The sequence below is a fragment of the Ixodes scapularis genome, unplaced genomic scaffold (genome assembly GCF_016920785.2).
Source record: "Ixodes scapularis isolate PalLabHiFi unplaced genomic scaffold, ASM1692078v2 PGA_scaffold7__128_contigs__length_106722199, whole genome shotgun sequence".
NCBI lineage: Eukaryota > Metazoa > Arthropoda > Arachnida > Ixodida > Ixodidae > Ixodes > Ixodes scapularis.
The window spans coordinates 20,324,749-20,352,348 of record NW_024609882.1 but is presented as its reverse complement, the minus strand read 5'-3'; the positions used below and the strand labels follow the sequence as shown (position 1 = coordinate 20,352,348).

The 27,600-nt window shown below is 48.8% G+C and overlaps 1 protein-coding gene across 4 annotated transcripts in view; it reads left to right on the top strand.

Annotated features, from left to right (window-relative positions):
* LOC8038189 overlaps positions 1-26,141 on the top strand; it is a 57,794-nt gene extending 31,653 nt beyond the window's left edge. For 2 of the 4 annotated variants that reach the window (XM_040503070.2, XM_040503071.2), the window contains exons 13-24: positions 216-365; positions 1,147-1,340; positions 3,042-3,119; positions 6,813-7,169; positions 8,545-8,727; positions 8,986-9,164; positions 9,651-9,842; positions 14,760-14,859; positions 15,621-15,988; positions 17,356-17,514; positions 23,169-23,273; positions 25,761-26,141. In XM_040503070.2, the coding sequence (XP_040359004.2) occupies positions 216-365; positions 1,147-1,340; positions 3,042-3,119; positions 6,813-7,169; positions 8,545-8,727; positions 8,986-9,164; positions 9,651-9,842; positions 14,760-14,859; positions 15,621-15,988; positions 17,356-17,514; positions 23,169-23,273; positions 25,761-25,786 (2,091 nt within the window). In that variant the 3' untranslated portion in view covers positions 25,787-26,141. Of the gene's footprint in view, positions 1-215; positions 366-1,146; positions 1,341-3,041; positions 3,120-6,812; positions 7,170-8,544; positions 8,728-8,985; positions 9,165-9,650; positions 9,843-14,759; positions 14,860-15,620; positions 15,989-17,355; positions 17,515-23,168; positions 23,274-25,760 lie in introns of those variants that run through there. The other 2 variants (XM_042286177.1, XM_042286179.1) reach the window with 2 other exon arrangements.
* Positions 26,142-27,600: the final 1,459 nt, after the last annotated feature.

Genomic DNA, 27,600 nt, shown 5'->3' with positions numbered 1-27,600 from the left:
TAAACTGCTATTGGAGTATTAAGCCGTTGTAATGCCTTAAAGAGAAGTAAAACAGATGGTCAGTGAAGAAATCATTGGGAAACGGTGCAGCGAACCAGATGCTATGCGGAGGCATTCCCCGAGCCTCATAATCGGCAACCACCGCTCGTGTAGCGAACGGCACCGTAACTGCAAACACCGTGCGGTCCGTCTCGCCCCCCCCTCCTTTCTTCCAGAACTGCCCCAAGACCTTCACGACCGCACACGGGCTAAAGTACCACCACTCCCGGTGCGGGAAGTACCGACGGTACAAGTGCGTCCATTGCAAGGCGGATGGCTTTTTCAAGCCGGAGACCATCCTGGAACACCTGAGGGGCTGCGTCCCGGTCAGTCCCCGTGTCCCGTGACATTAAATGCGTGGTGTTTGTAAATCCGGCTCTCCATACTTTCGCGCGCGTGGCATCTAGTCTCGACTGAGAAGAGAGCGGGCGAACCTCGGTAAAATGGAGGAGTCTCGCTCAATTTGGCCGACGGCATTTGCGCAGCGCCGTCAGTTGTCACATCGCGTGACGCGACAGCGGGACATTACGCGATGCTGGGAAGTCTGGTGACGGCTTGAAGCGACGTTGCGACACTGTGACATCAAGCAAAGCGGTTGCATGGTAGTAGGTCACGTGACCACACATATTTCCTGTGGTCACGCGACGACACTCAATGCCATGACGTCACGCAAGGTCATGTCCGGGTACGTCGCACGACGCAACGTTGCAGCTTAAACACGGAGCCCAAGTTCTCAAACCTTTTTTGTGTTTGAGAAGCGATTGCCAGACGCAGACGCTTCCCAACGCACGTTGTGTTCTGACGTCGGAGCATTTCGCAAACTTCGCAATTATTTCGACGGACTCGGCTCAGTAGTACATCGACGGAACGGCCGACAGTAACGGTAACCTGCGAGGACTTTTAGACAGTGTGATCGCCGACAGGACGAGAAAAGCGGGGTTTCTCTTCTGAGGTCCGTTCTCCGGCGCAAGCTCGTTGCCCTCTGTGGTGCTGCACACGCACGCACCGCGGAGGGACGTCTGAAGGAACTCTCCGTCTGCGACCATAGTTATGAGGACGCTCATACGCCGGGAGGCAGTGACGCCGACGCCGACTTCTTTCCGACAGGAGCGACCCGTCGGCGACCCGCCCGACGGCGACCATCCCAACGGCGACCTGCCCGACGGCGACCCGTCCGGGTCGTCTGATGACTCGCCAGACGACACGGAGCAGTTCCTTGAGTTCCGCCAGAGGGGTTGGACCACGACTGAGAAGGACGACAAGCCACTGCTGGCCAGGCTGCAGAAGTGGATGATCGACTTGTAAGTGGACTCGGCGTCCGACCGTGCGTCGCGCTTCGAGTCACCCGACGTTTCGAGGCCATGGACCCTTTTCGAGGTTCGGTCTGCGGACTTTGATTGCCCCCGGCGTCTTGGTGTACGGCATCTCTGCCAGACTGATGGGGGCCTTCTCGAGGCTGTACGGGGTGGAGGTCGACGGTACGAGACCCGTACGTTGGGGACGTCAGTACGACACGACACACGGATTGGATGCGACGGCTGCGTGAGCGTTTATTCCGGAGTGCGGTCCGGTCGACCTCTTGGCACAAGTTCGGCTCTAAAGCCTTTTGATGATAATAATTGAACCGAGGGCCTTACGGGTCGCCGCTCTGCGCCGGTCGCCTCTTATGCTCACACCGTTGAAACTGAGACGAATTATAGCGTGATCAAAGAACCAATTTTCATCTGCCTTTGACGTGTGAAGGTAACGGTTCCCAATAAAATTAGTTTTACGACCGCCTTTGTTTCGGAAAAAGTAAAACTGCTTTTCAAGCCTCTAACAAGCGTCTAAAAAAGAATGACGGGATCTTTTTTTTTTTTATTAAACTACTATTGTAATATTTTAGGAGAAAGCTCACCTAAATTCTATAGCAAATTGGATGAAAATAAGGGATGGGCTAACTTTCGCTGTGCCATAAAAAGAAAGTTAAGAAAATTCTATTTTTAGATTTTGTGACCCTTGAAACTTGTGATCGCAGATGAAGCAGAGAGCAGCGAACATTGCTGACTTCCGAGTCAGCAATGTTCAGGTCACCATTGGCCAAGGCCCTGAAATTACTAGAAGTGGGCTGTCTTTCGGTATTTCAGAAAGAATAGCAAATCATGCAAGAGAAAGGGACAAGCTATCTTTTGGGGGTGAAGTGTGTCTCGGGATGTATTACGGTACGCAACCCCGAACGCTCGTTTTCCGCCCAAATGTAGCCCCGGCGGTCCGAACCAGATCCCAAAGTTTAAAAACTAACAGTAGTCTTATTAAAAAGTGATAACTAGGGAGCTGTATTCTAGTATTCTAGGAGCTATATGAAAATATTTAAGTGGGCTAGTTTAATCATGATGAGTTGTGAGTGAGAGCCAGTCCTGTCTCTGCATCTTTGTCCTTGTCTGTTCTTTTGCACTGTTTAGGTTCATTCTAGAAACTGAGCTCGAATATATGTCAGCTGTTTGGGCCTCGGATTGGAATTGACTGGTCGAATCCATGTAAGCCTCATGCTACTGATTTGCCCGTTTTGTATTTTCTAGTTGTTAGTGAACAGGCAGCGTCATTTCACGGAAGGCTGATGTTCGTCCTCGCTTATCGATCTTCGGAGAAACTGTGCGGCCGAACACATCGTTTTGGAACACCGATGCGCTACTGTTACACTACTATTTTACGTTTTACTTCGATATCATCAGCCTAACCAAGTTGGCTCTTCATATAGGCTTTGCTTTTGTGTTTGCTCTTTTTTTGGTCAATCATGTCATCATTTACTTCACCCTCTTACTGGAACCACCGGAAATTGGAACATGAACAGCACAACAAAAACCATTCATGCCCCTTTTTTTTTTAAATTGTGGCTGTTGTTAGTTAAGGGCATCACCTGATCTGGGTTCTCTAAATTCTGGGCCATTTGGACGGCTGTTGCGCCATCTTATCCATGAATTGGAACAGGGTCGGTGAAGTGTTTTGAACTGTTCTTTCCCCAGCCAAGAAAAAAGGCAGCACTGGCAGGAGACCTTGTTTCCATCATGGAGGCCCAAGGACTGGGTGCTGCTGGAGGAAAAGTGAGGCTCCCTGTCCGATATTTTTGTAACCAGTTGCCGGTTTCACATGCAGTGTCGCTTATGTGGGAAGTGCAATGAAACGGTGTATATCAGCTGCTGGTTTTCAGTGCATTTCAGACAAATACAGAAGGCTTGCGATAATTCAAACTTGGATATTTTCATAGTTCTGGTTAATTCAAATAAATCTTAAAGCTTTGGTTGTCTCGCTATGTTTTCAATGTATTTAAAAACTGATTAATTCTGATGGCATTCTCGTGTAATTGATGGGTACTTTTTGTTCTCGCAGCCCCGTTGAGCACGTTTCTTAGTGAGCACCGGTATACTGCGGAGAAGCAACACCCGTGGAGCCCGCTTCTGCCAGAGCCGTATATAGAGAGGGTTCGGCCATTTATTGGGAAGTATAGGCGGCAAATGAGGAGGTGCCATTGGCCGAAAGCGGCTGGGCGTGTTCCAGGGCATCTTCACAAATTCGAATGTGGCCAACCAGAAGCCGTGAATAATACCCTGGCAGTGGTCGCAAGAAATAAAATAAACGCATCGGAGTAATTATCGGTGATTGCGAATATGGTGCACGTGATGTTTCAATCACGGTCATGCAAAATCATGGTGGAAGACATATAAAGTAGTGATGGACCGAATCTGCCAAACTTTAAATTCGGCAAAGTTCGGCAAATGCCGAACTTTTGAAGGAAAGTTCGGCAAAGATTTGGCAAAAACTCGGCGAACGTCTGCGCACGCTCGAGAACGCGACGGGGCCATGGATTGCAAATGGACGCCGTGCTGTCTTGCGGTTACTATCGTACAGAGTACAGTTTATTGCTACCAGTTGTTACGGCAAGGTGCGGAGTAGGTGACATGGTGACCGTGTGTTTGTCAGCCTTTGTGAGTGTGGTTCTCTTTAATATTTTCTGCCTCAACAAGAGACGATTGACCAGAAATGGACGCAAAAATGATGCAATCCACTGCGCGAGTGACAAATGATGCGGTACATTCGGGATAACGTGATTTTCATTTGATCTTTCCAGTGATGCAATGAGGTAGTTGCAACATTGACTGACAAGAATTTTAAACCATTCTTCGCACTTCGGCATTATAGCAATCGGCTCTTTTTGGCTCATAAGTAGTTTGTGTCAAAACAAGATAATGTTGCTTTTCAATTAGCGTTATTTCACGGATTTTCTTTATCCGCATAAAACTAAACAGAACTATCATGCTTGACGTTGCACATCTGACATTCCTAACTCTTCCCATCTTCCTAAACGTCCAGTGTGTTCTAAGATCAGAAACCGGAATTTTAGAAGTTAAAAAGTGAAAGCTGTTTACAATTCCCTGTAACGCCGAAATTAGAGCGCAGCTCTTGAGGAGGAGTAGGGAAGGGTACTGAGAGGGGGGGGTCACGTGACCTGGGGGGGGGGGGGGGGATAGGGGGTCACGTGACCGTGGGGGTAGACGTGACCTGGGGGGGGGGGGGGGGGGGGTTCACGTGACCTCGCGGTTACGCCGACGCTGCTCAAGCCAGAAACGGGCCCCTAAGGGCTGCGCTCTAAAACGTTGCAAATATGGGACGCACACTTTCGTGCAAAGCTGGAGTGACTCAAATAAAAATAAATGCACATTTACAATAATATTGTTATCTCTTCTGGTGAAGGCTCAACAGCCGTTGCATTCATTTTTGCGCACGGAACGATACATAGTTGCAGGCTTACGGTGATGAGGCCTCAAAACTGAAACTCGCGCGTCGTGGCTGCGCAGACTGCTACCGCTACGCCCAACCCCATGGTCACACCATTTCTGCAAAGTCACTATAAAATTACCAGTAAACACACAAAAATTACATGCTACGATTATATTGTAGAATAGCACCTTATTTAGTAATAACTGTGTTAGTATGCATTAAAAATAATTTAAAAACTTGTTTCTTATGAAAATACAATAAATAAACTTTTGGTCTAGCAACAATGTATTTTTGCCGAATCTTTGGAAAAGTTCGGAAAAAAATTCGGCTTTGCCGAATCCCCAGATTCGGCGCCCAATTTTCGATTTGGAAAAAGTTTGGCCCATCACTAATATAAAGATATAGAAAATATAAGAAGCGTACGCGCCTTGCAGAACAAGACATCATTTGTATGCCAGGCGCCAATGCTGGGGATCTGCTGTCCGAGCAAAACAGATTTTGAGTGCCACGTTCGTTTCTTACACCTTTCTACATGATCATAATCAAAACATCTTGTGCACCATGTTTCGAACCATGAAGATACAGACTTATTCAAACTGTTTCTCGCTGCCACCACTAGGGGATTATTTTCGGCTTCTGGTTGGCCAAGAGAGCATGTCAAGCCCTCGTTCTGCGTCTGGTGCACGCCCTGGCTCTGCCCACTCCTCCCATATACCAAACTCACTTTATATACAACTCTGGCTTCTGCGAGTGCTGCCTCTCTACAGTCCACCGGTGCTCGGGAAGAAATGCGCCTGATGGTGCATAAAGTCCACAGTAGGCAACTTCTTTGCTGGACGAACAAACTTAATTTTGTTATGAGATGTGTGCTGTCTAGACAGTCCACAATAGACAACATTTTTGAGGGGTAAGTAAACTTCTCGCACATTTCACTGTTTCATGTGTGGCATACCGACTTATGATTGTAGACCTGTGTAGAGGAAATCGTCAGATATCTGCTTTGTGTGTATAGCCATCCATATAACAAATCATAATTTTTTCTTGCATCATATTTAGATGAATTTATGGTAATTCAAACTTGTGATAATTCAAGCAGAATCTTCGGTTTCCTGGAGTTTGCATGAATGAGACTCTTTGAACTTTTATTGTAATGAAAAGATTTCAGTGACATGTTTGGAAAAGATTTATTAAATTTTCTTGCACTCTCTCCTTAGCTCTCAACTTTAAGAAATTAATATTTTCTTCTTTTTTTTTCTCTCATTTATATGACACGAAATGGAGGGAATCTGTTGGCTCAGTCGAGAAGTGTCTGTTCAAACCGGATTAAGACTTTCCTTAGCTTTATTTTGGTAAAATTATTCAAGCAGCACAATTATTCTATATTACTTATATTGAACATGGTCCCAAAAATGAGTTCTTTTGTGCACACCTGCTAGCGTTATTGAAGAAAAATTCACCTCGATTCTATGCTCCTTTAAAGTCAAGAGTTACACAGAACGTGGACTGATGGACTGGTATAAATCACCGATGTCATGTCACGTGGTCCTGTCACCACATCACCCATTGTGACACAAACTTTCTGCCTCCACAGACAGGGTGTGGTCTTGCGACACCAGCCACGTGATCACGTCAATGACCTAACGTCGCATTGTGGTGTCGCCTGTCATCATGCGACATCGTAATATCGTGAATGTGGCACCACATGTGACAACAACTTGTGAGGTGACTTTGAGGGAACAAATGAAATCACTTTTTCCAAACAACCTTTTTTGATGTCCTAGACTCGAACACCAGTGTGTAAAATGGCAATTTTCGTTGCATGTTTTCAAACCTACTTTCACATTTCGTCTTTCGACTGTTTGACGCTGCAAATGTCTCATTTGCTCAAGAAGGCTGGCGAGCGAATCAGATTTCAGCCCCCGGGTGCCATTAATTTCACCGCAATTGCCGATAAAACAATTAAAATCTCAATTTTGTCGAGCGAACTTCATTGCACGTTCCTCCAATGTGCCACGCAGGGAAGCGGAGGTGTACCTTCCCCGGCAGCGCGAGAGCCCTCGGCTGCGCTGGCAGACGCTGTGGCGGACGGCACGGCCGCCAGAGACGTCCCCCGCCTGGCGCCGGCTCGGGCTGTTCAAGGCGGTACCTCCGGAAGAGGGCCGCTGCCACGCCACCTTCTTTGCCGGCGGTGCCATCTGGGCCGGGGACTGGTGCCCGACCCCGCCCCGGTCGCAGGATGGCACCCCGACGCCCGTGCCACAGTGGGTGGCCCTGGCGTGCTGCCCGGACCCGGAGGTGGAGCACCCGCTCTCGGACATCGGGTCGGAGGTGGGCCTCCTCCAGGTCTGGGGCCTGGGGCCCCTGCAGGGCCACAGGTGGGGCCCTTATCCGGTCGGGACGCACGACGTACAGAATCGGTGGAACATTGGGTACACGTTGCCCGCGGTAGAAAGTGATTTCATTGCGGTTATATACTAGACGTAAAGTTTGCTCCGAAAAAAGCACCATTCGAAAACGCTTCCTCTCCATTGTCCGTGGAGGCCTTGCCGCCGGTGGCGCTGAGAATGCTATCCGCCCGTACTTGCTCACGGGCGGGCAACAGAGAGAAACCGTTTTCGAACGTGAAGCTTGTCGGTCGATAGACTGAGAATGTTAGCCTAGAACTAATCTCGGTCTCAGGCCGGCACGTTTGTGGTTCCTCGATTTCCGCCCGACGGTGGCACGCTCTAGTTGTGTCGTCATCTTTCGCGGTCTTGGCGACGGCACAACGGTAGAGGTAGGTACGAAGTATGCTCGTTCTGCCGTAGGTTGCCCTTTAGCTTGACAGTTTGTCGAAGCTTCAGCAGTCGGGAGTCTGGGTTGCTGGCGGCAAGAATCGCTTCCGTTCATACCTTTTGATGAAACTTCCATGATCAACTGCCAGGATTGCGACATCCGACGGCGTGTGGCGTGCTGTGTTTTTAGTTGTTGCCACGCCTCTTTCGATGCACGGGCGGTAGAGTATGCAAAAGACACCGGTCGAAAGGCACGTGGAAAGCCTCTTCGACTGGCGTGTCTGGCGTCGCACGACGGCAAAGCGTCGGCGCGTTCTCAAGGAGGCAATCGAAACGTGTTACGAGAGCCGCCAGGTAGCGGTACCCTGTTTCATGCCCTTCAAGCACTTTGCCTGTTTCTTTCATTTCTCGTCAATCATTCTTATAGGCACTGTTGCTATTTTATATCTTGGAGGCACCAGCTAGCCCAGCTGTTCACTGCATACAACAATAGGGACCGGCTGCTAAAAGACCTTTTTGGCAGATATTCCAGCTTGCTAGGTGCAGGTGATGATTTTTAGAGCTCAGCTCTTAGGTGCCCGTTTCTGGCTTGAGCGGTGGTGGAATAACCGTGCGTTCCATTATGGAACGTTTCTGATAATGACGTTAGAGGGTCACGATTAACGTCATGACGGTCACGAGAATTACGAGTGACGTCACGAAAGACACTCGTGAAGATTGCGACCCTCAAGTGACCTTCATGAGGGGGGAGTGAGGGGGGGAGGAGAAGGGAGAGGAGGAGGAGGAGGGGCATACCTACCTTCCTGTCGGCATTACGGGGAGTTGTAAACGTCTCATTTTTTCCATTCATTTTATGAATGTTCAGTTTAATCAAATTATTTAAATTGCGGACATATACGCAACAGAAAATTCTAGAGGTGTTCACTTTTGCATCTGTTCAAGCCCACTCTAAGACACGTCTTTTTTGCGTTTCCAGTCCCGACTGCAGCCCCCGGCTCGGCCTGGCCCTGGCCCACGACTTCGGTTTCGTGGCCGACCTGCGCTGGTGTCCGTCGGGATGCTGGGAAGCCGAGGACAAGCCGTCGAACGAGAATCCCGGCTTGCGTCGGCTGGGATTAGTGGCGCTGGCGTGCGGGGACGGCGCGGTCCGTATCCTCAGGTGAGCGGCGCACTCTTTTAAAAACGACAGCTCTACGTGGAAGCCCCTCGCGCACCTCGCTCGCTCGCATTTGTGTCGGTCGCACCGCGACAAGGCCACGGGAAAATGCGTCGGCAACGGAGCGAAGCCGCTGGTCGGACTTCATACCGTGCGCGACCAATTGCGTTGCGGAGTTGGGGGGAGGGCGGAAGCATCTTGCCGCTCTCCGAAGTCAAGAGGACGCTTATTCCCGAGGTGGGCACATTCCGACGTGCGCAGCGTTCCCGTGCCGGAAGACCTTCCCCGTCCCCCCGAGGGCGGGCGTCCCCTGTACCGGGTGGGCGGCTGCAGCGCGGTGCTGCGGCTGGGACCGGGCCTGCTGGGGCACTGCCCGGCCACCAGGGTCGCCTGGGACCCCCACAACAAGCACCGTCTGCTGGCCGCAGGATACGGAGACGGTGGGTCCCGTTTGGCGTCGTTTGGCGAAGCTACGGTGCTCGGAGCGCTCCTCCGATTCGAGCCGGTTTGCACGTTGAGGCTGCGATACGTGGAATGCGATTATAAAAAAATTGTCCGCTTCTTTGGCATTTTCTAAAGCCGTTCTAAATCCGTCGCATTTGTGCGGCCCCTTCGCTCTCCTCCTTCTGTAGGCACAGCGAAGAGGCCACTGAAGGGGTATTGCGAAGGTATTGCAAATAAATAAAACCTTCGCAGTGTCACCTCACAGCGTGACTTGACGTAGGGGACCTATGTGAATGCTACGCATTTAGAGCACCGGACGACATTGCAGTGTCCTGTGGCACCGCGACGTCAAGGAGACTACATCCCAACGTGGGCGTGAAGGCCCCATGGGCTGTCCCTGTAGATGCCACGCATTGAAAACTGCCAACGTCGTGTCTGCACTAACTCCGTGGAAGTCTCAGAGTTGCTCTCCGCCCTCGCAGGGAGGGTGGCCCTGTTTGACCTGGTGGCTAAGGGGCCACTGCTGGGCAACCACCCAGGCGAGCCACTGTGGGTGTTACAGGCCCACGTGGCGGCCGTCATGGGGCTGGCATTCAACGGGGGCCCCCTGTGCCCCCACCTGAGCACGGCGTCGCTCGACCAGGAGGCGAAGGTGTGGCCGCTCGAGCGCCCGGGTGAGGACGACCTTTGAACCCCGGACCCCAATATTGCCGCGCGCGTGACCGAGAAGGAACGCTTCTCCGTACTTCTAGAAGATGCGAGTTCACTCGTACCCCAAGTGTAAAGGATGGAGTAAAAGTCTTGAGCATTCTGGAACGAACAATCGAGATGCCAAATGGTAGGTGGGGAGCCAAGCGTGGCCCTGCCGTCTCACTCGGATTCTCCCCACGACGACGCAGTCTCGCTCCAGCCAGCCGTCGCGCCGACACCGCGACGTTCGCTGCTGTTGCTTCGACGCCCCTCCCTTCTTTTGTTTTTGGCGCAAGTTTGCCAATGAAGCCTTTATTTTCTAAGTGCACCTGCGGCCGACCTGGGTGGCGGGATGGCAGGCACACTCGCGTACGGATTCTAACCTTCCTGCACAGCCTTGCGTGCCACCCAGGATCACATTTAGGTCTTGCAAATAAGTATTATTAATATTATTATTTTTAGTTTACGCTCGTCAAGCCTTTTTCATCCTCTAGAGTATATAGGTGTGGACACATTACAAACTGTGTGAAATAGGAACTGATAGCACAGATCGCAGACACAGCAAATTCGCGTTCCACAGTGCGATACGTGTGTGGGAATTCGCTATGAACTCCCCTGCCATGGGAACTGATACTGCAAAACACAGACTCGGCAGATTCCTGCTTCACAGCGCAATAAATGCGCGAGAATCTGCTAGGAACTCGGGTGTCGCGGGAACCGATATTGCACGTGCAGATCGCAGACAAAAGTTTCCATGAACCTGTTACAAACTTGCTTGCCACAGGAACAGATACAGCAGATTGCGGATGCAGCAGATTCGCGTTTAACGGTGCGATAAACATGGGTAACCGATATGAATGCAGAAACGAGCTATGAATTTGCACGTCACGGGAACGGATGCCACAGATTGCGGACAAGAAGCCAGCAGCGAACACGCCTGTCGCACGTACCAATCCCGCTGATCGTGTGGTTGACACGATCCCAGTCAGTGGGAATCGGGGGTTGGGCGATGTTTGGAATTTTTGTATTCTGAATATTCAGCCCAAAAAGCTGGATGGGTGATCTCTTAGGGGCAGGCGTTCATACGGGAATTTACGGTAATTTTTAACAAGGAGTTTGGTGCGACAGCTCATCTTGCTTTATATGAAGTGTAGAGTGCTAAGAACTAGCCAAAAGCTGTGTACAATTATTTAATCTAGAGGGGAAAAAATAAGGACGTCATGGAGCCTCCTTTTTAGAAGTTCTTTAGAAGTTAGGTAAAATTAGCAGAAACATTATTAAGATATTGTAATTCCAAATAGATACCTGCACTTTTGTACCCTCAAGATGATACATGGGAAAATTCAAGCAATGATAACTCAGTGCACAAACCGGGAAGGCAACCAAAAGTTGAAAAATTAGAAATATATATTTGAAAGTTCAAGAAATATATGCTCTTCAAAAATTGGCTAGAATTGCATGAAATTGGGACATTACACGGATAGGGAGTTCAGGAGTCATCCAGTCACTGAAACCGTCTCTCCCTGTATGTTGTGACTTTTCTGTCCCCTCTTGCACCGTGTGCCATCAAGCATCGTTGCATTAGCAGCTTCTCCCACGTCAGCACTTCGGTCTTCATGCGGTTTTGGCTGGCAGTTTTTGCGGCAGCGGCACAAAGAAGGTCTTTTGGTGCATGTGTGTTAGCAGTCTGAGAATCGCGCGAAAGTTTATGGCTTTTAAGTTGACAAATGGCAGAACTCGCGCTGTCGTAGCTTTGCTTTACGCTTACGTCTCCATGTGACTCGGCGAGTTTCGATGTCAAAAGAAAGAACCCACTCGAGGCACTCCCCTTTCTCTAAGTCTAGCTAGAGGCACGATGAAAATCCCTTGCGTTTCCTCAGCCGCACTCGTGGCAAGCGGGGTAAATTGCATCGCTCAGAGGATTGTCAGTGTGCCCATGTCTCGCACAGCCATAGGCGATTGCTCTGTAAACGTTTTCGAAGAACCCAATCTCTTCCGAAGCACCGACACACTTAAAACGAGCGCCAATTGAGGCGGAACGTTCACTGTTGCCATACTGGTGTTTTCTGTTTGCTTTTGCACCGCTTTTCTTAAAACTTGCGTTTGCTTCTGTAGTTCAAATATGAAAATTTCGCTTTTTTGAATGGTCTGTTGCAAATCAGATTGGAGAGATGTAGGAAGTACCGCTCTCCTAAGCAACAACCTTTCGAAGATGGCCGATGTTCGCGTAAACTTGCGCTGTTTTGAGCCACTGCAAGTTAGTCGGACACATTTTTTTTTTTCTCTCTTTTTTTTCGTCTTTTTCATACAATTTTTTTTTACTTGTTAATGTAGGACGTTTAAAATTAATTGACCAAACAAATCAAATAAAATTTCGAGAACTAATTTTCTGATTCGCATCTCCGCTTAAAGGCCGCCGTACAAACGGGACGTTCTGCGGGGAAGAACCTTCTCTCCGGAAGCTGGGGGACGGGGAGGGAAAGGGCCAGCGTTGGATGGAGGATTAGTCTCGGGGCGAGCCATCCTCTCGAGAGGGAGTGGGGACGGAACAAAGCTGCCGTGGGGGTTCCGGTTACCAGGTGGAAGAAAGATAAGCTTGTCAAACGGCGACCTCGGATGCAAGGACGGGCACTCAGAGAATTTGAAAATAGCTGCTTGATTAGCTGGACGACCCAGTGCGGTCTACTGGTTCTAGAAGGTGACTCGGATGAAGAAAACTGGTTTGGCTCCAAAACTCTAAAAGCATTCTGGAACGTGAACTCTTGCCACAAATAAAAATAACACATGCATGAAAAACTACGAAGGCACCTAGGCTTTCTCCTGTGATGTGAGAATGCGTAAGCATTACAGGCAGAGTTATGTTGGCGCAACTTGCAATAAAGGAAGAAAAAAAAAAGTTATGTTGGCGCAACGGATAGCGCGCTAGTTTCACGATCAAGAGGGCCTAGCTTCAAAATCGGGCAGGGGATGGTTTTTTTTATCGTGTTCTTTTTTTATTTCGTTTTTTTTTTTTTTTTTTTGGTCACGTGACAAGAAAAATTACATGAACAGAAAATTTTCTTTGGCCACGTCACCACAGATATTTTTTTTTCTTATTTCTCCTTTTTTTCTGTCTTTTTTTTTTTTCACTTTTTTTTTTTTTTTTTTTGGTTTACGCTCCCTTTCGCAAAACTCTTTGCACCTATTTCGCGCGACTTTGGCGTTCGCCAAATCATTTCATTTATGGCAGAGAATTTTGCCGTACGTATCTTATGTTACTATTACCAATCCTGGCTTGCAATTCGCATAGAGAATTTCGTCCCGCATCCGGTTTGGGGATGACGACGCCAAATTTGTGTTATAACTTTTTTGAGGTCTAAGCATAATTTCGGCCTCGTTATTCGTCGGTCTCTAAGATTGGCTCTTCAAGTATATTTTGGTAAGCTAGACAACAGGCATTTTTAGAGAGCACGTGTGTCGACTAGAGTGAACATTGCTGAAGCGCCTCCAGTGTGATTTTGGCCGTAAATAACTGGAGGCCCCGGGCAAACCCACCCAATGTAGAAAAGTATCTACCTTTCTGGTTTCATAGAGAGCTATGAAAGCCAGAAGGGACGAATAATAGCCGAGTCAAACTACCAGCTTGCAAAAGCAATCGTGTTGATAAGAGCGCAAAGGGGTTTGTATGACTCTCTCTGGCGGTGTGCATAGGGTAAAGGCACGGAAGTAATATATGCTATTGCCTAGTCACCTCGCGAACGGTTGGGTATTGGCTGCAGAGATCCATTTTGCTTTGTTTTATTACCGGGATTATATCTTGATTTCTGGGTTCCTAATTTCATAGACAGAACGAAATCGCTTTTCTCGTGTGGCGTCCCGGCGGGGAGACAGAAATCAATCAGTGTACTGAAATTCGACGCTTGTGCTCGTTCTATAGCGCTTCTAAAAACCGTGCGATCACGGCTGTGCAACGTCAACATTGCATAAACTGCCGTTACTTGTACTCGTATTACATCGTGAGGGAACAACTATGTCTGGGTAAACAGGAATAGGGAGAATGGGTGCGTGTGATTTCTGAAGTTCGAATCAACAAATCGAGCTTCAACGAATGCGATAGTATTGCATTCACTCAGCCAGCTATATGAGTTTTCAGATATATACCTTCCAAGTATGCGATTCATTTTCTGCCAGTGGTACCTCAGCTAGATTAAAAAACAATCCACATTGAAAAAAAACTGTTTACGGTGACTCGAGTTGCTCATGCGCCGAATCATGTTTCACGTAAGCGTCATCTTGGGTTCGATGCACGACGACGGGTCTTCAATCATAAAAATATTTTGATTACGATTATTTGCGGCACTAAACATTTGAAAGCCAAGCAGTGAAGACAACGGTGTTCTTATAAATATTATATACATTTTATTTTACACTGTTTGAATACGCTGCCGCCGTTGTGTCCTTGAATTATTGGCTAGCTTGTGGCGGACAGGGAGGTCTTGCGGGACCATATGATAGGACCTACACTAAACCTGCCGCGCTTTGAAAAATGTTAGTCCAATGCATACCAGCTTGTTCAAGGCGGACGGAGCGTTGCACATTCGGTCGCTGCCCGCGGCATTTTTTTTTAATTTTTTTTAAAATAATTTTTAGTCAAGCAGCAGGCCCCCTCTTCGGCAGGTTAAGCCGGATGAACGGAGGCGTCTCCTAATCCATTCTCCGTGTTGGCCCCTCGGGGGAGGGCGGTAAACGGGTGGTGGAGGGCGGTGAAGGGAGGAAAGGAGGGCAGGAGAGGAGGAAACACGAAAAAGTGGAAAGCGCGAACTGTACAACAGCCTTTAAGGTTTAAGCCTCCGTAATTGCCAGTATGTGAGTTTCAGATGCAAGGCGGGGCTGTAATAAAGCGACTGGTGATTCCTTTGCAGGTGTGGTGCCCACTGCAATCTACCGGAAAGGGCCCATGCGCTCTTTGGACGTTTCCCCACACTGGAACGGGATCTTTGTCTGCGGCGAAGAGTCTGTCGTGTAAGCGCCTGATTTCCAAAACGAAAGGTTGTAAATCGGCTCAGTTTTTTTTTTCTTCAAGACAGTCATTTTTTACTAAAATCAAAAGACAATTTTGTGGGCTGCCGTGGAATTATTGGTAGTTGAATGAAAGCTCGATTGACTGGACTTGTCACCACAAAAAAGCGGTTTGTTAGTCTTACAAGAAATCTGCTCAGTGGTGGCAACCAGCCACAGGAAACGTCTCGGCTTTAATTCTTGACCCACCAAATTGCGACTTACAACTTGGGGGATGAGAAAAATCCGCAGCTTTTCGCCGCATTGTGCATAGAAGCGACGGCGAGAGCCATTGTTGCTCGTAGTAACGCCCACTTACTGTTTATTTTCTCGATCAAACACAACAGAGCATTGTAATTACCGAAGTTTGTAGGAAAGGGAGCACACTGCACAGACGTGTCAGCGTCCCTGTTCAAGACTCGATCGAGGTGGCTACCATGCTCCCCACCGGACTCATGTGCGCGCCTCCATGTGTCGATTGATGCGCGAACTACTCCAGTTGGATGTGGTCACGCAATTTGATGTCATCACAAAGTTGCCTTCCTAGCACAGTCGGGCAGCAAATGTAGGAAGTTCGCATAACAGCAATCGCCGTGAAACAAACTTTCCTGCTCCACTCGATAAATGGCCCAACAAAATCGGTCACCCTTCGGCGCCACTTTCTTCACCGTAATAACGGGCCTAGCAGTCGTTAGATGGAGGCGCTTTCCCATTGGTCGTTGCAGGACCAACCCTGCCCTGTGTGTGTTCAAGGAGAACGGCTACCACGGCTTCGCGAACCGAAGTCTCGCCGCCCACATGTGTACAGTTTGGGTGAGCCCGTCTTCGGGTCTGCTTGCTTTGCCTGTTGGGGGAGGGGGGCAAACTAGGGTGCAGCGTCGTTTAGAGTCAAGGAACAAAAACTGGTTGTGGTTGTCGGCCTGTCGGGACTCGGGCATTTTTGTTTGTTGCCGGCGCCGTGCAGAGCATCAGCGTTTCGCCGTGGACGAATGCGGCGGCTTCAGGCGATGCGGCCGGAGAGCTGGGTGCCATAACGATGCCATTTCTGGCCCAGAACCTGCATCAGTTGAAGAACCACGTACGGGGCCGCATGGTAAGTTCTGCCCAGGGCCTCTGAACGAGTCTGTTCTGTGCTAGAGCGAAGAAATGCCGTTGCATGCCATTGTGGCAGCTGATGGGACAAAGTCAGGAATGGGAACGCAGTCTGAAATAATTTCTTCACCTCCCTTTTCTGTTTGCATAGAATCAGATGTCTCAATGGCACACTGCGTTTTTACATGAAAGGTTCAGCTCCGTACCTCTTGATGGCGAGGGGATTCTAATTCTTAATTTTATATATATATATATTTCAGGAATTGATTTTCTTGCCGGACCTTCGTGGTAAATTGCGTTGTGTTAGCTTACTGGACTCATATATGCAGTTTATTAAAAGTTGGCTCACCCCATTTAGTCTGTGTGGTATAGCTGTAATGTGTTTGCTTACTAATTCCAGTTGCAATCAACGTTGCTCTCTCTGTGCACACTTCTCTGTACGCAAGCTGGGGCTGCTATAGACCAACTCAACTCTCCGACGTCACGCGGATGCGGTGGTGCTGCTGTCGGCACTGCGCATGCGCAGATGCTTCGCCTCGGGCGAATCTGGTTTCTGCGCGCGCGCAGTGCCCTCACCCGGTGGGCAAACGCGGGTTTGTTTGTAAACAGTGTGTTGGTCGATAGCCGGTGACAGGTTAGTAGCCCAGTAGTTGCTCCGCCACAGCACGAGCTCGTTGCCTTTCGCCGGGCTTTGGCTCCGCACCTGCGAAAGTGCTAGCCAAGGCAGAAAGCTTGCGCCAAAGGCAGAGCATCTACCAAATTCTTAACCTGTCGCCAACTATAGCGACAGACTAAGTTACGTGCGCCATATTTCAAGGCGTTTCAGAGTGCCTTCTCTCGAGCAACTAATCCTGGGTTTTGGCGCGTCAAATTAACGAGCAAACGTGGCTAGGCGGTCGCTACGCACGGAGACTCTTCGGCCCAGTTCAGCCGTGGGCTCTGGAACCTGAAATGGACCTTTTTCGAGTAACGAGCGCCGTCTGGGGAGTTTTTTGCAACTTAGAAACAAAGGACGGCCCAACGTGCCTCCGCTCGTCGGTACACATTGGCGTCGTTCTGTCGTAACGGTGTTCGTTGCTTTTTATGCCCCATACTACCGAACCTCAGAAAAGAATCCTCGAGAAAGAAGAAACACTCGCAAACATATAGGTGCTGAATACGAATCGGTTGTGCGGACGGTGCCCCCTGAAAATGGCGACGGCAGGAGGCAAAGGCCAGGGGAGAGGGTGGGCTCGCGCACGGAAGCTTACGGTGGAAAATGGTTTATTTACGCCAGTGCAGTCGTCCACACTACGTTTTTGGTGCTTGCTACGCGCCGCGCTTGGCAGGACGTCCAATTGACGGATGCGTCTGTGCTTTGCTTTGCAGCCCGTCTACCGTCTGAGCGTGGTGCCTCTGCAGGGGGAACCCGAGGCGCCCACACCCAAGAAGCGGGGGAAAGCAAGGACCAGAGCACTAACGATTGGCCCGACGAGTTTACAAGAGGCCCTGACCGACTACGGACTCGCCTTCAACGACGCCCCTCTGGTACTGGCCAAATCTGTAGTTCCTTTTATTTTTTTGTTGAGTAGAAACTTTGCTTTCTTCAAACAGAAGAAAAAAAACAAGAAAAGTTACTATATTTTAGGAAAATGAGTTTCGTGCTTATTTTGATGGCTGACCAGTGAGGAAAAAGTTGGCTTCGAAATTAATGTAGTGGAACCTCTATGTCAGTGGTTCCCAAATGGGTGTTGACTGACCCTTTGCAGTCCGCAAAGTAGGCATGTGCGAATAGTGTTTTTTTAGTTCAAAGCGAATTCGAAGCGAATAGTAATTTGCTTCGAATATTTTCGAAGCGAATAATTCGAATAGTTCTAGGAAACATTATTAGCAAAAGTTATGCAGTGGTCACTTCACCGACCACTTATTTTCACTGCAACGCAGCCACAAATCAAAACTTAAGCTCATGCACAAATCAAAACTTAGTACAAGAAAAGGCAGTGATTTTCATGAAGGAACACGAGCTGCTGCACATGATCAGGGAGGAGAAGCTCCCTCCTGCAGCTCACAATGCTTCCTGCGCTTGAGAAAAGCCTTTCACTCCTAGTCTGGGTTGCTGGTATCGAGAGATACCTACGGGCAACACGGACCAGGGATGGGTACAGATGTCTTCCCCTGCACCTCCACCATGCCAAGGGGTCTTCTGTGAGCGCAAGGAGAGGTGTCTTCAGGTACTCAACAGACTCGGTAGCGAATTCGTGGTCTGGCTTTTGGTGCGTGTCAGAACTAAGACTGGTGAAGACATCCCACAGAGTGTCTCCCAACGAGTCTCCTATGCCTCCGCTGGTTTCAACGGCTGCATCACTAGGCTCGTCCACTGATGCGCTCCGCTCGACGGCCTTCGTCAGGAGTGTGCGTGCCCATTTTTTTTCTGCCCCTTCAGTGTAGCACCCGTCCTTGTACCTGGGGTCCACCAACATTGACAAGGCTAGAAGGCGACACATCTTCCCATCTGGAAATCGTATCTTGGTGCTTTGTATGAGGCTTGAGGCGTGTCCGAGTGTTTGTCCGAAGCACTGCACACCAGACCACGGTGACCGTGCAAACGCTGAGGTGAAATTCCTAGCGTTGTCCGTGACTACATAAATCGGCATGGTGCCTGGTGCTGGTAGTTCCAAGTCCTCGATAGCACTTTTGATGAACTGTTCCAGGTTTTCGGCCGTGTGGGAGTCCGTCACGTCCATACAAGCCAAAGCGTGCACGTGCTGTCCAAATTCTTTGTCCATCACGTGGCAAGTCACGGAGACGTAGCTATTGTTTGCGCGCGATGTCCAGTCATCCGTCGTGATGGAGTAACATTCTGCTCCGATACTGAAAATGTCTCGCAGACTCTTTCTTAGTTCTTTCTTTTTGGACTCGTATAGATCCGGGATGACAACCCGCGAGAAGGTCGTCCGCGATGGCACGGTGTAGTCGGGCATGGCAAGCTTCATCATTTCAACGAAACCACTTTCTTCTACGATGCTGTACGGATGCATTCCGCTAGCAATAAAGTTCGCTATTATCGCCGTCATTTGTTTCGCTTTGGGTGCAGTCGGTTTCAGTTTGGGCTTGAAACTGTCGGCTACCGGCGATTGCTGATGATTCTGTTTACTCCCGTTCCTGTGTTTGACGGCACTCCCACGTGCTTGACGCTCCCATTCGAAAGTCGTGTACGAATCAGGGTGCCTTCTCAGGTGCGTTGCGAGGGTCGTTGTCGTACCCGTTGGAGTTTTCAGCACTGTCTTCCATTTGAGGCACCAAGCTTCATTTCCCGGTGGCACTTTCAAGAAGTAGTTCCATATCGGATTTCGATACACATCGGCTTCACTTTCATCGTTCCCGGCTGCCGTCGATGACCCGTCAGCCATACGAACGAACACGCAGCACCTAGAACGAGCACACTTCGGAATTCTTTGTGGAGCTGCCGAGCTGCGACGGCTGCGACGCACGATTTTCTGATCGGTTTAGCATGTCTTGGATTGGATTGGATATTTTTTTATTTCTTGATGCCGATGCGGCTTTCGTGAGTAACAACCGAAACCGAAACTACCAGATACAATCGGCCTTCCTTCCGCTATTCGTTAGTGCCGAATACTTCGAACTTTTTCGAATATCGGAATTCGGATCGAAGCGAATACCGAATAATGTACTATTCGTTTGAATATTCGGAAAAATCGAATATTCGCACATGCCTACCGCAAAGACATTCTAGGGGTCTGCAAAGCCCTGCCTCATCAGTCTAGCACGGCAATAGAGCTTGTCTTTTTTTCAGATTGAGAAAAAACTTTCTAATTTTCGGTTGTGTTTTCTCATGTGAATGTCAATAAGCAAAGTCTACTTCACATTAGCCCTTAGTTATATCCATTGATTAAATCATTATCACAATTCACCTATACCTTTCTCTCTCCTTCATTACGAACGGGGTCTTCAATCATCTCCGCCGATCCACAAGGGGTCCGCAAAAGGTCAATGGTTGAGAACCACTGCTCTATATCGCAGGTTCCCAAATTAAGTTTTTAGGAACACCGGGGTTTCCCTGATTGGTCCCCAACCATCCTCGTCCGTACCAGCCCTTAAAGGGGCCCTGCAAGCACGTTTTTACTCATTTTAAAATTGTACCAAACCTGAGCGCACTGAACGTAGTAACTTAGTGTAACTTTTATTTTCTTGAAATTTGCTTTATTTTAGAAATTATAGGCAAATCAAAATTACAAAAACAAGCAAAAAATAACCTCCCTCATGACGTCCTTGGTTGCTTGAGCAGCCGTGAACTAGGGGAGGGGTAGTGAGCTCATCGCGAGCGCTCACGGCTACCGCACTCCGTGTCAACGGCGCGAGAGGGCACCACTAAAGCATGTTCAGGACAGGCTGTATGCAGCGGGCAGCCAGAGCGGCTCTCATTGCATTTGCTGCGTGATTAAACACTAATTCGGCATGACACTTCATTGGCCGCAAACGACAGCAAACACGGGGTAAAGATCAGTTCAGAGTGGGAGCCACTTCGCGCTGCCATATCGCGAAACGGCCAAACCGCAAGACAAGCATCTCGCCGAAGGCCTTCGGAAGGCTCGGAGCCGGTCGGATCCTCCTGCCCATACGACCGCAGCGCTGCCGTGTACATCTGGGATTTTTCCGCATCGGCGCCTGATCCCACTACTTCTTTCTAGTATGCGCCGCCTTTTCCACCGCTTGGTGGCGGGTATGTCGACGGGTCATTTCTTGTTTCTGTACTTTATAAACTGCGTTTGTTTCTTTTCTCATCTAAAATAGTGAACAAAAACTACTTTTATAAGTAATTGAAACGGTTCGCGCCGCTTATATTTTGTATTTCGACTAAAAAGAAGCTTTTAGCGGCTCTGACCAGTAGTAAGCACAGGACCAAAAACGTCACATTTTGCGCGCTTTCGGTACCGCGGGTCGCCCTCGTCGGTGGAGGAGGTTTCCGCGTCGTCCGGTTAAAATATGACGCACTGATATTTAGTTACTCTCTCCGTGCCCGCTAGCTTGCCCGAACTTCAAGAGTGGTGGAAACCGCAAAAAAGGTAGACGCTTAAATATGATTGCAGGGCCCCTTTAAGTAAAGCGTCATTCCAGCTTAAGCCCTTTCAGTTTAAGAACGAAGTGTAGTAGCAACCGCCAGGACGAAGTTATGGACGTAGTAAGACAAAGTTTGAAGAATGCTCTTGCTACCATTGGTGGGATTTAAGGTATTGCTGTAACGAAAATTTCTTCCATTCATGCTTTCTTTACTGTGGGAAGATTTTATTTCGGTACGACGAGTCAACTGATATCTTACAAGTATGCTTTAGCAGCTATATTCACTTCTCTCGATAAAAGCTTTGCAACAATTTACAGTATAGACCATTTACAACGTAACCGCTTATAGTGCAGGACCGGGTATAACGCGGCTTTTTTAAACCACCGGTTCGCCTCCCATAGAACTCCATGTAATTACATACCACTTAAAATGCAGGCACGCGTAGGGAAATACCGGTTATAGTGGGGTTTCTGGAACAGCCTGCCGACCGCGCCGACCGAACGGCACAGTGAGCAGCACACTTCCCTGTGCGACACTAGATAACGGCGCTAGCCGCAAGCGGCACTCGCGGGGCAAGGAGGTTGCTCGAAGAAGCGGAGAGAAGCGAAGAGAGCGGCTTCAGTTGCCATAGCGACGGAGGGACGCACGCACGTGTCGTTCACGTGCGTGCGTCCCTCCGCTACGTTAGAAACAACCGCAACGACAGACCAATCGCAGGTCGGGGAGAAGTGTTCATGCGCGTTGCATGCCAGTTGCCAGCCGGCTGCTTCTATCCGCAAACATGGCGTCGGTTGTGAGCGTCGTCGTAGACGGCGTGGTGGAAGCTCATCGTTCTGCTTAAAAGCGCTATCCTTGACTTGACGTGTGTCGCTATGCTAACCTAGCACGTACTAGAAGGGAAGATCCACCTATTCGTGCGGCGATGTTGTGGCGGCACTCTCAAGACGACAGAAACGCCCGTGTCGTCGTGTTTGTTTAGTTCGACTACAGTGGTGATTTCTAAGCATTTGTGTTTTCGAACATCGCCCGGATTTCTTATTTGGAGCATTTCATGCCTGTGCTCAAGTTGAAGGTATTACTGGCGCGTACCGTATAACGGATGCCAGAGCCGTATATGGGGAGAGTTTGGTCAGTCCATGATCTCGCCGCCGTAACGCTCTCCTCCTGAGTGAGCCAATCAGCATGCGGCGTAGAGCAAGAGGCATGAGCGCATGCGCGTCGATCATTCTCCCGGCGGAATGCGTGGGATCGGCATCTAAATCTCGATTATTGCCTTTTATATCGCTGGCTCTGGCAAGAAAATGACATTCTGTTATTCCTCGGTGGGTTGAAAAGCTAATAGATGAAGATTTTTCGGCGTATGGCCAAACTTTTATTCAGGCGAAAAAGAAGTCTGCCCGTAGCAGACGACACGTAGCCTCAGCAGTGTTCTTCTCCGGCAGCGTTGCTAAAAAATGGCGGTCGTCTCCTCTCTGCTTCCTTCTTTCTCTCTCGCTCCTTCGGCGCTCTCCTCCCTTTCATTTACTTTCCTCCTCTCCGGCGCCTTCGTCACCACACCCACTGGCCAAACTCTCCCAATGTACGGCTCTGACGGATGCGAATTTTCACGCGTTTTTAGCACCGGAGAAAAGTGATTGGGGTTAGCAATCCTGAATGTTCGCAACGTCCGTCCGCAACCCGCGACGCCGTTAAAAGGCTGCGCCAGGCAAAAGTCGCTCATTTCTTTCAAAATGTGTGACACACTTGAGAGAGAAGTGTACTAGTCTGATGAAATAATGACTTTCCTCAAACTAAGCTCTATTTTTCATCTAACATAAAATAAATTTTTTTACAAAGGTAAGTTGTCTCATGGCATGTATTTTGGCCTGAAAAATTGATGTTTTGGTTATAGCGCGGTACCGCTTATAGTATGGATTTTCGCGACTCCCGCGACATACGTTATGTGCGGTCTACACTAATTAGTACCCAGCCTAATGCTAAAGCCCACAGCCGACGAACGAGAGCAATTGCACCCTCCACCTTCCTGTAACACCTACGACGGGTACCACCTTTAAGCCGGCATGCAAAAGCAGGAGATGCGTGGGTAAACTCGTGAATCCATTCTGCCTTCGACCGCTTTCAGGAAAAGTGGGGCAACATTCCAACGGACGAGGTGCGGCGGCTCAGCCACTACGAGGGAACCAACATCAGCCTGCCGAACCACTACCACCTCAACTCCATCAACTTGGTGGGTCGGGATAAGCATCGTGGTAGTGCGGGTAGTGATGTAAGGGTGATTTGTTTTATTGTGCCCATAATTGGTTGGATTTAGAGAAACGAACTGCCGTCACCGACAAGGTGAGAACAGCAGGGAGGAGCTTTGGTTGTCCCACCTCTGGCGCAAGCTCCCTACCTTCGACAAATGTTTCAACTTCTCGTGCCCCTCGAGTGCGTGTGCACAGCCAAGGAGAGTTCTGGAGGCCGGACACTCGAAAGACACGTCGTGCCATTCTTGCTTTGGCGTCGACTATAGCTTTTTGAGAACACTGGAACGTTTTGCAAAAACTCCACTACCGTAAAAAAAAAAAAAACGAAAAAAAAAAAACAACAACGAGCGGGCGCTTGTTAATAAGTTGGAGATTATCTAGAAAAACCGGGAGATGGGCACTCATAAGGTGCTAGAGCAAAAAAAATTAAACAGAGACCCTTAAGACTGCTTACGTGCGTGGGAATGCAAAAGCATTCTTACACGCAGTGCATTCCTACGAGCAGCGCACCACGTCTTCCACTCCGGCGGTGACATCACGATCTCCCACTGCGCAGGCGCAGCACCCCCGCCGGCTCCATGGCTTCCGTGACGATGCATTTGCATTGCTGCGCTTTTCTTTCCGTTTTATTTCTGAGGCGCGTCCGCTTTGACCTTGAGCGCCCCGCTGGCTTCCGTGACGAAGCATCTGCGTTGCTGTGCTTTTGGCCAATGGGAATTTAAATGGCATTTTGCTCAGCCAATGGGAACCTAGGTGCCATTTTTCGCTGCTACAGACGACGCCGGCTTCGTTACATAGAACAGTTAATGCTTTCGCATTGAAATGCAGAAGGGGCCCGAGGTAGAACGGGCTTCGCCGCTCAGGACCGGCGCACATGCATCGAGCTTCATTGCATTGCACCGGCGTGCTCTGTGTAGCGGCCGACGGGTCGAAGCACCTCGGTTACCGGGCGCCTGTTACGTCCTTTTTTCATCCCTTAAATGTTTAGAAAGTATTGGGTGGATGCCTATTGGGACATGGGTACGTGTCGGGTACTTTGCTGTGCATTATCTGTAATTGCGAGCAAAGCAGCAGGTAAAAGAGCAGGTTCCACGCTTCGAGCGTGCCGTGCCAAACGCGCATGCTCTTGTCTATGAAGGCGTGTATCCATGCGACACGAACGCACTTGCAGCTGCGACTTCGCTCGCTCACTTACGGTGTGGTGCCCAAAGCGCGTCTCGGACAGGCGCGTGTAGTGTTCCACAGATGCCAGAAGTGGTCCAAAAGTGGCAACAAATGACGTCTCAAGAGCCGGAGTGTCATGCTGTCGGACGTCGCGATCCTGGCGCTTGGTCCTAGAAATGCTGGCAAAAAGCACGAGCAAACGCGAATGTCGCCGTCGTCGCGGTTTCTCGACTCCTGGCCGCCAAAGCTTCCATGCACTGTCGTATTAGAGAGCAACCTGCAGCAGAACAGGCGTCTGACGTGTACACCTCAGCCGCCGGGACACCGCCAGGATCGCGACTGGTAACAGCACGACGTCGCAAGCAGCAACTTGCCGGTGATCATTGATCACCTTGCTGGGTCCTTGAAAGCATTTCTGACGAGCAGCTCCCGTAGGAATGTAATGTCGTCCTGCAATGAAAATCGCAATCACGAGGACGCTGTCGACGTTGCGCTCACGCCGTTGCCAGAGTCCTGGGAGCTGCCATTTTTTTTAACTGTGCCCGTCTTGGCTTTAGCCACCTTCTCATCACAAATCCTCCTCGGAGGAGCGCAAAAGACTCTTTGCGTACGCACGCAATTTCTGAAAAATAGCGCACGCAAGGCGCAAAATGCAGTTAGTGTTCGGCGCATGCGCAGTAGCGACGACGCTGTTCTTTGCCTATGCAAAGCTTTAGAGAGTGCTATTCTAAGACTGCCTTATGACTTCATTGGTTGGAAATGGTGAGACCACCTTTTTGGACGCGGTAAACACACCAGTAAGAGAAGCGTCCCAAGCACCATACTTAGGGCAAGACAGGGCCCCCGGATATAACTGATCACCTAGGTGGGAAGTAGATTGTCAAAATTCATTCATTTGTTTTATAGACAAGGTTTTTTTTGTCGAACCAGATATAAAATGGCACCGAGGGCTGGTATGGCAGTTATTTTATAGTAAGAAAATGTATATTTTTTGCCTACGTATCTAATTTTCTACTTCGACTCTCACGACACTGTTGCCGCAAACAAAACGTGTTTGTGTTTTCTTTTTTTTTTAATGAGTACTACTACTACATTTTAGCACTAAAGTTTACCTGTTGAGTTTGTGCCCCAAACGAGCACTTTCCACCACACTAGTAGTTTTGATGACAGCCGTTAGATGCTAAGAGAAAAAAAATAAACAAATCTGGCTTTCGCTTGTTCATGCTATGTACATTATCTAATTCCACTTTTTTAATATGTAGATCCTAACATGGCGTCGCCGTGTCTCTCCACCGTACCTGCAGGTGTCCTGGAGCCCCAATTGGTGTAGCTCCAACTGGCTGCTCAGCGGCGGGCAAGCGGGCATCGCCAGGGTGTCTTGGATCGGCATGCTGTCGAGCGAGAGCGAGAAATCCCATAACAACGCTTCCTGAGTCGCATAGGCTTCCGTTCTCTCTCGCACGCCTGCGGCAGAAACCCAGGCACACAAAGCAGACGAGCTCCGACCCGGGCCCGTGCACTCGAAACCGAGACGGACACAAGCTTCTACTTCGTGCATTGTTGCCTCTTCCTTCTTCGACGTGCGTGCAGTTTTCGAGGACACGTCTGCATTACTTTTTCGTACAAATTGTGTTTGCTGATGCGTGGAGACGACAGATAAAGAACCTTTTTGTTTTACAAGGACACCTCTGAAGTTTCATGTGTGTTTTTGTTTTGATGTCGAGGGGATCTGCTTGTCTTGCTATAGGACCCAGTGCATGTTCCGCCTTGAGCATAAGCTTTCTGCCTTTGACGGAAGACAACACGAGCGCATATTGGAGGCAGAGCCTCTACTGAATTCTTGGCCTGTCGCCAACTACGAGTACCCTCACTCGATGGCTGCTCCCATCTTGTGGGTACTGAAACAATTTTTTGTAGGCTGTTGTAAGAAAGCTTCCTCCATGTGGGCCTTGCTTGAGCCGTCCTCTATGATTTTGCTGTAGTCTCTAGCAAGCTTGTAGATAACCGCGTTATGTTGCCATAAAGAAAAGCTAGGACGTTGTGCATGCGGCACCCCGGGTCGTAAAAAAATGCCGTGAAGTTTGGCAAACTTCCGCTCCTGTTGCTACGCCTGGCTTGGCTGCCTGTATACCATTTGCATTCTTTGGTGACATTTTGTATGATGTACATAGGTAGAAGTATCGCGGCTGTCATTCTATGACAAGGTCACTAATTTAATTGTGCCCTGGATTTCATGCACAACATAGTCTAGTAAAATAATTTGCCCCCCAACACATTTTGATGGTGGGCATATGTTATCAACGTTTTTAGTAAAAAAAAAAAATACAAAAAAATTCAGTACTTTTTATGATCGGTTACTATGCTGGGCCCATTTTCCTCTGCCACTGTTATTTCATTGAATTTGAATTTGAATGAAACACTATAACTAGTCACTTCAGCAGCCCTGCTTTTGTGATAAATGCTGCGTAGTTCAAAGAGACCGATGGCAGTTTGAGTGGACTTCATCTATGAGAGCAGAGCCGTATATGTATGAGAGGTGCCTGTCTCTAAAATTGTGGAAGGATTGGCTCACCTAAGTAATCACGAAAAATCGAAAACTATGTTATCCTATACTTTGCATGTACACTTAAATAAATACTTTGTGTTACTGTGTGCGGATATTTCTGTGAAATTAAGTGAAGAATAGGTAGTGATTATAATGTAATGGCTTAGCGAGACTTTTCCCATAGACAAAACTAGTTTTTATTTTTATTTTGACTCGAGGTCTCATGTATTGATATCCTCAATTAATGAATGCACCAGCTTCAAGCACCTCTGTAGTAAATCCCAGCGCGATAAGTTAAGAAACCGACTTATGCAGTCCCTTCAAACCAACATCGATCTTTCCGACCCATGCGGTAGCATTTTTACGACAGATAATATTTATGTGGTTTGCATATGTTGCATATGTCACGCAATGTACTCCATCGTGGTTGACAGTTTCGTTTCAGGTCTTTGGTTTCGGTATCACAAAACTCCGAACTTAATTACACTCAAGTTAATCTTGAACGCAAAATGTAGCATAAATATTAACGTATTTTATCACTTAAAAGCTGCGCTTTGTTGGCGAGATCTGTGCAGTCACTAGATTTCGAAACCAAATGA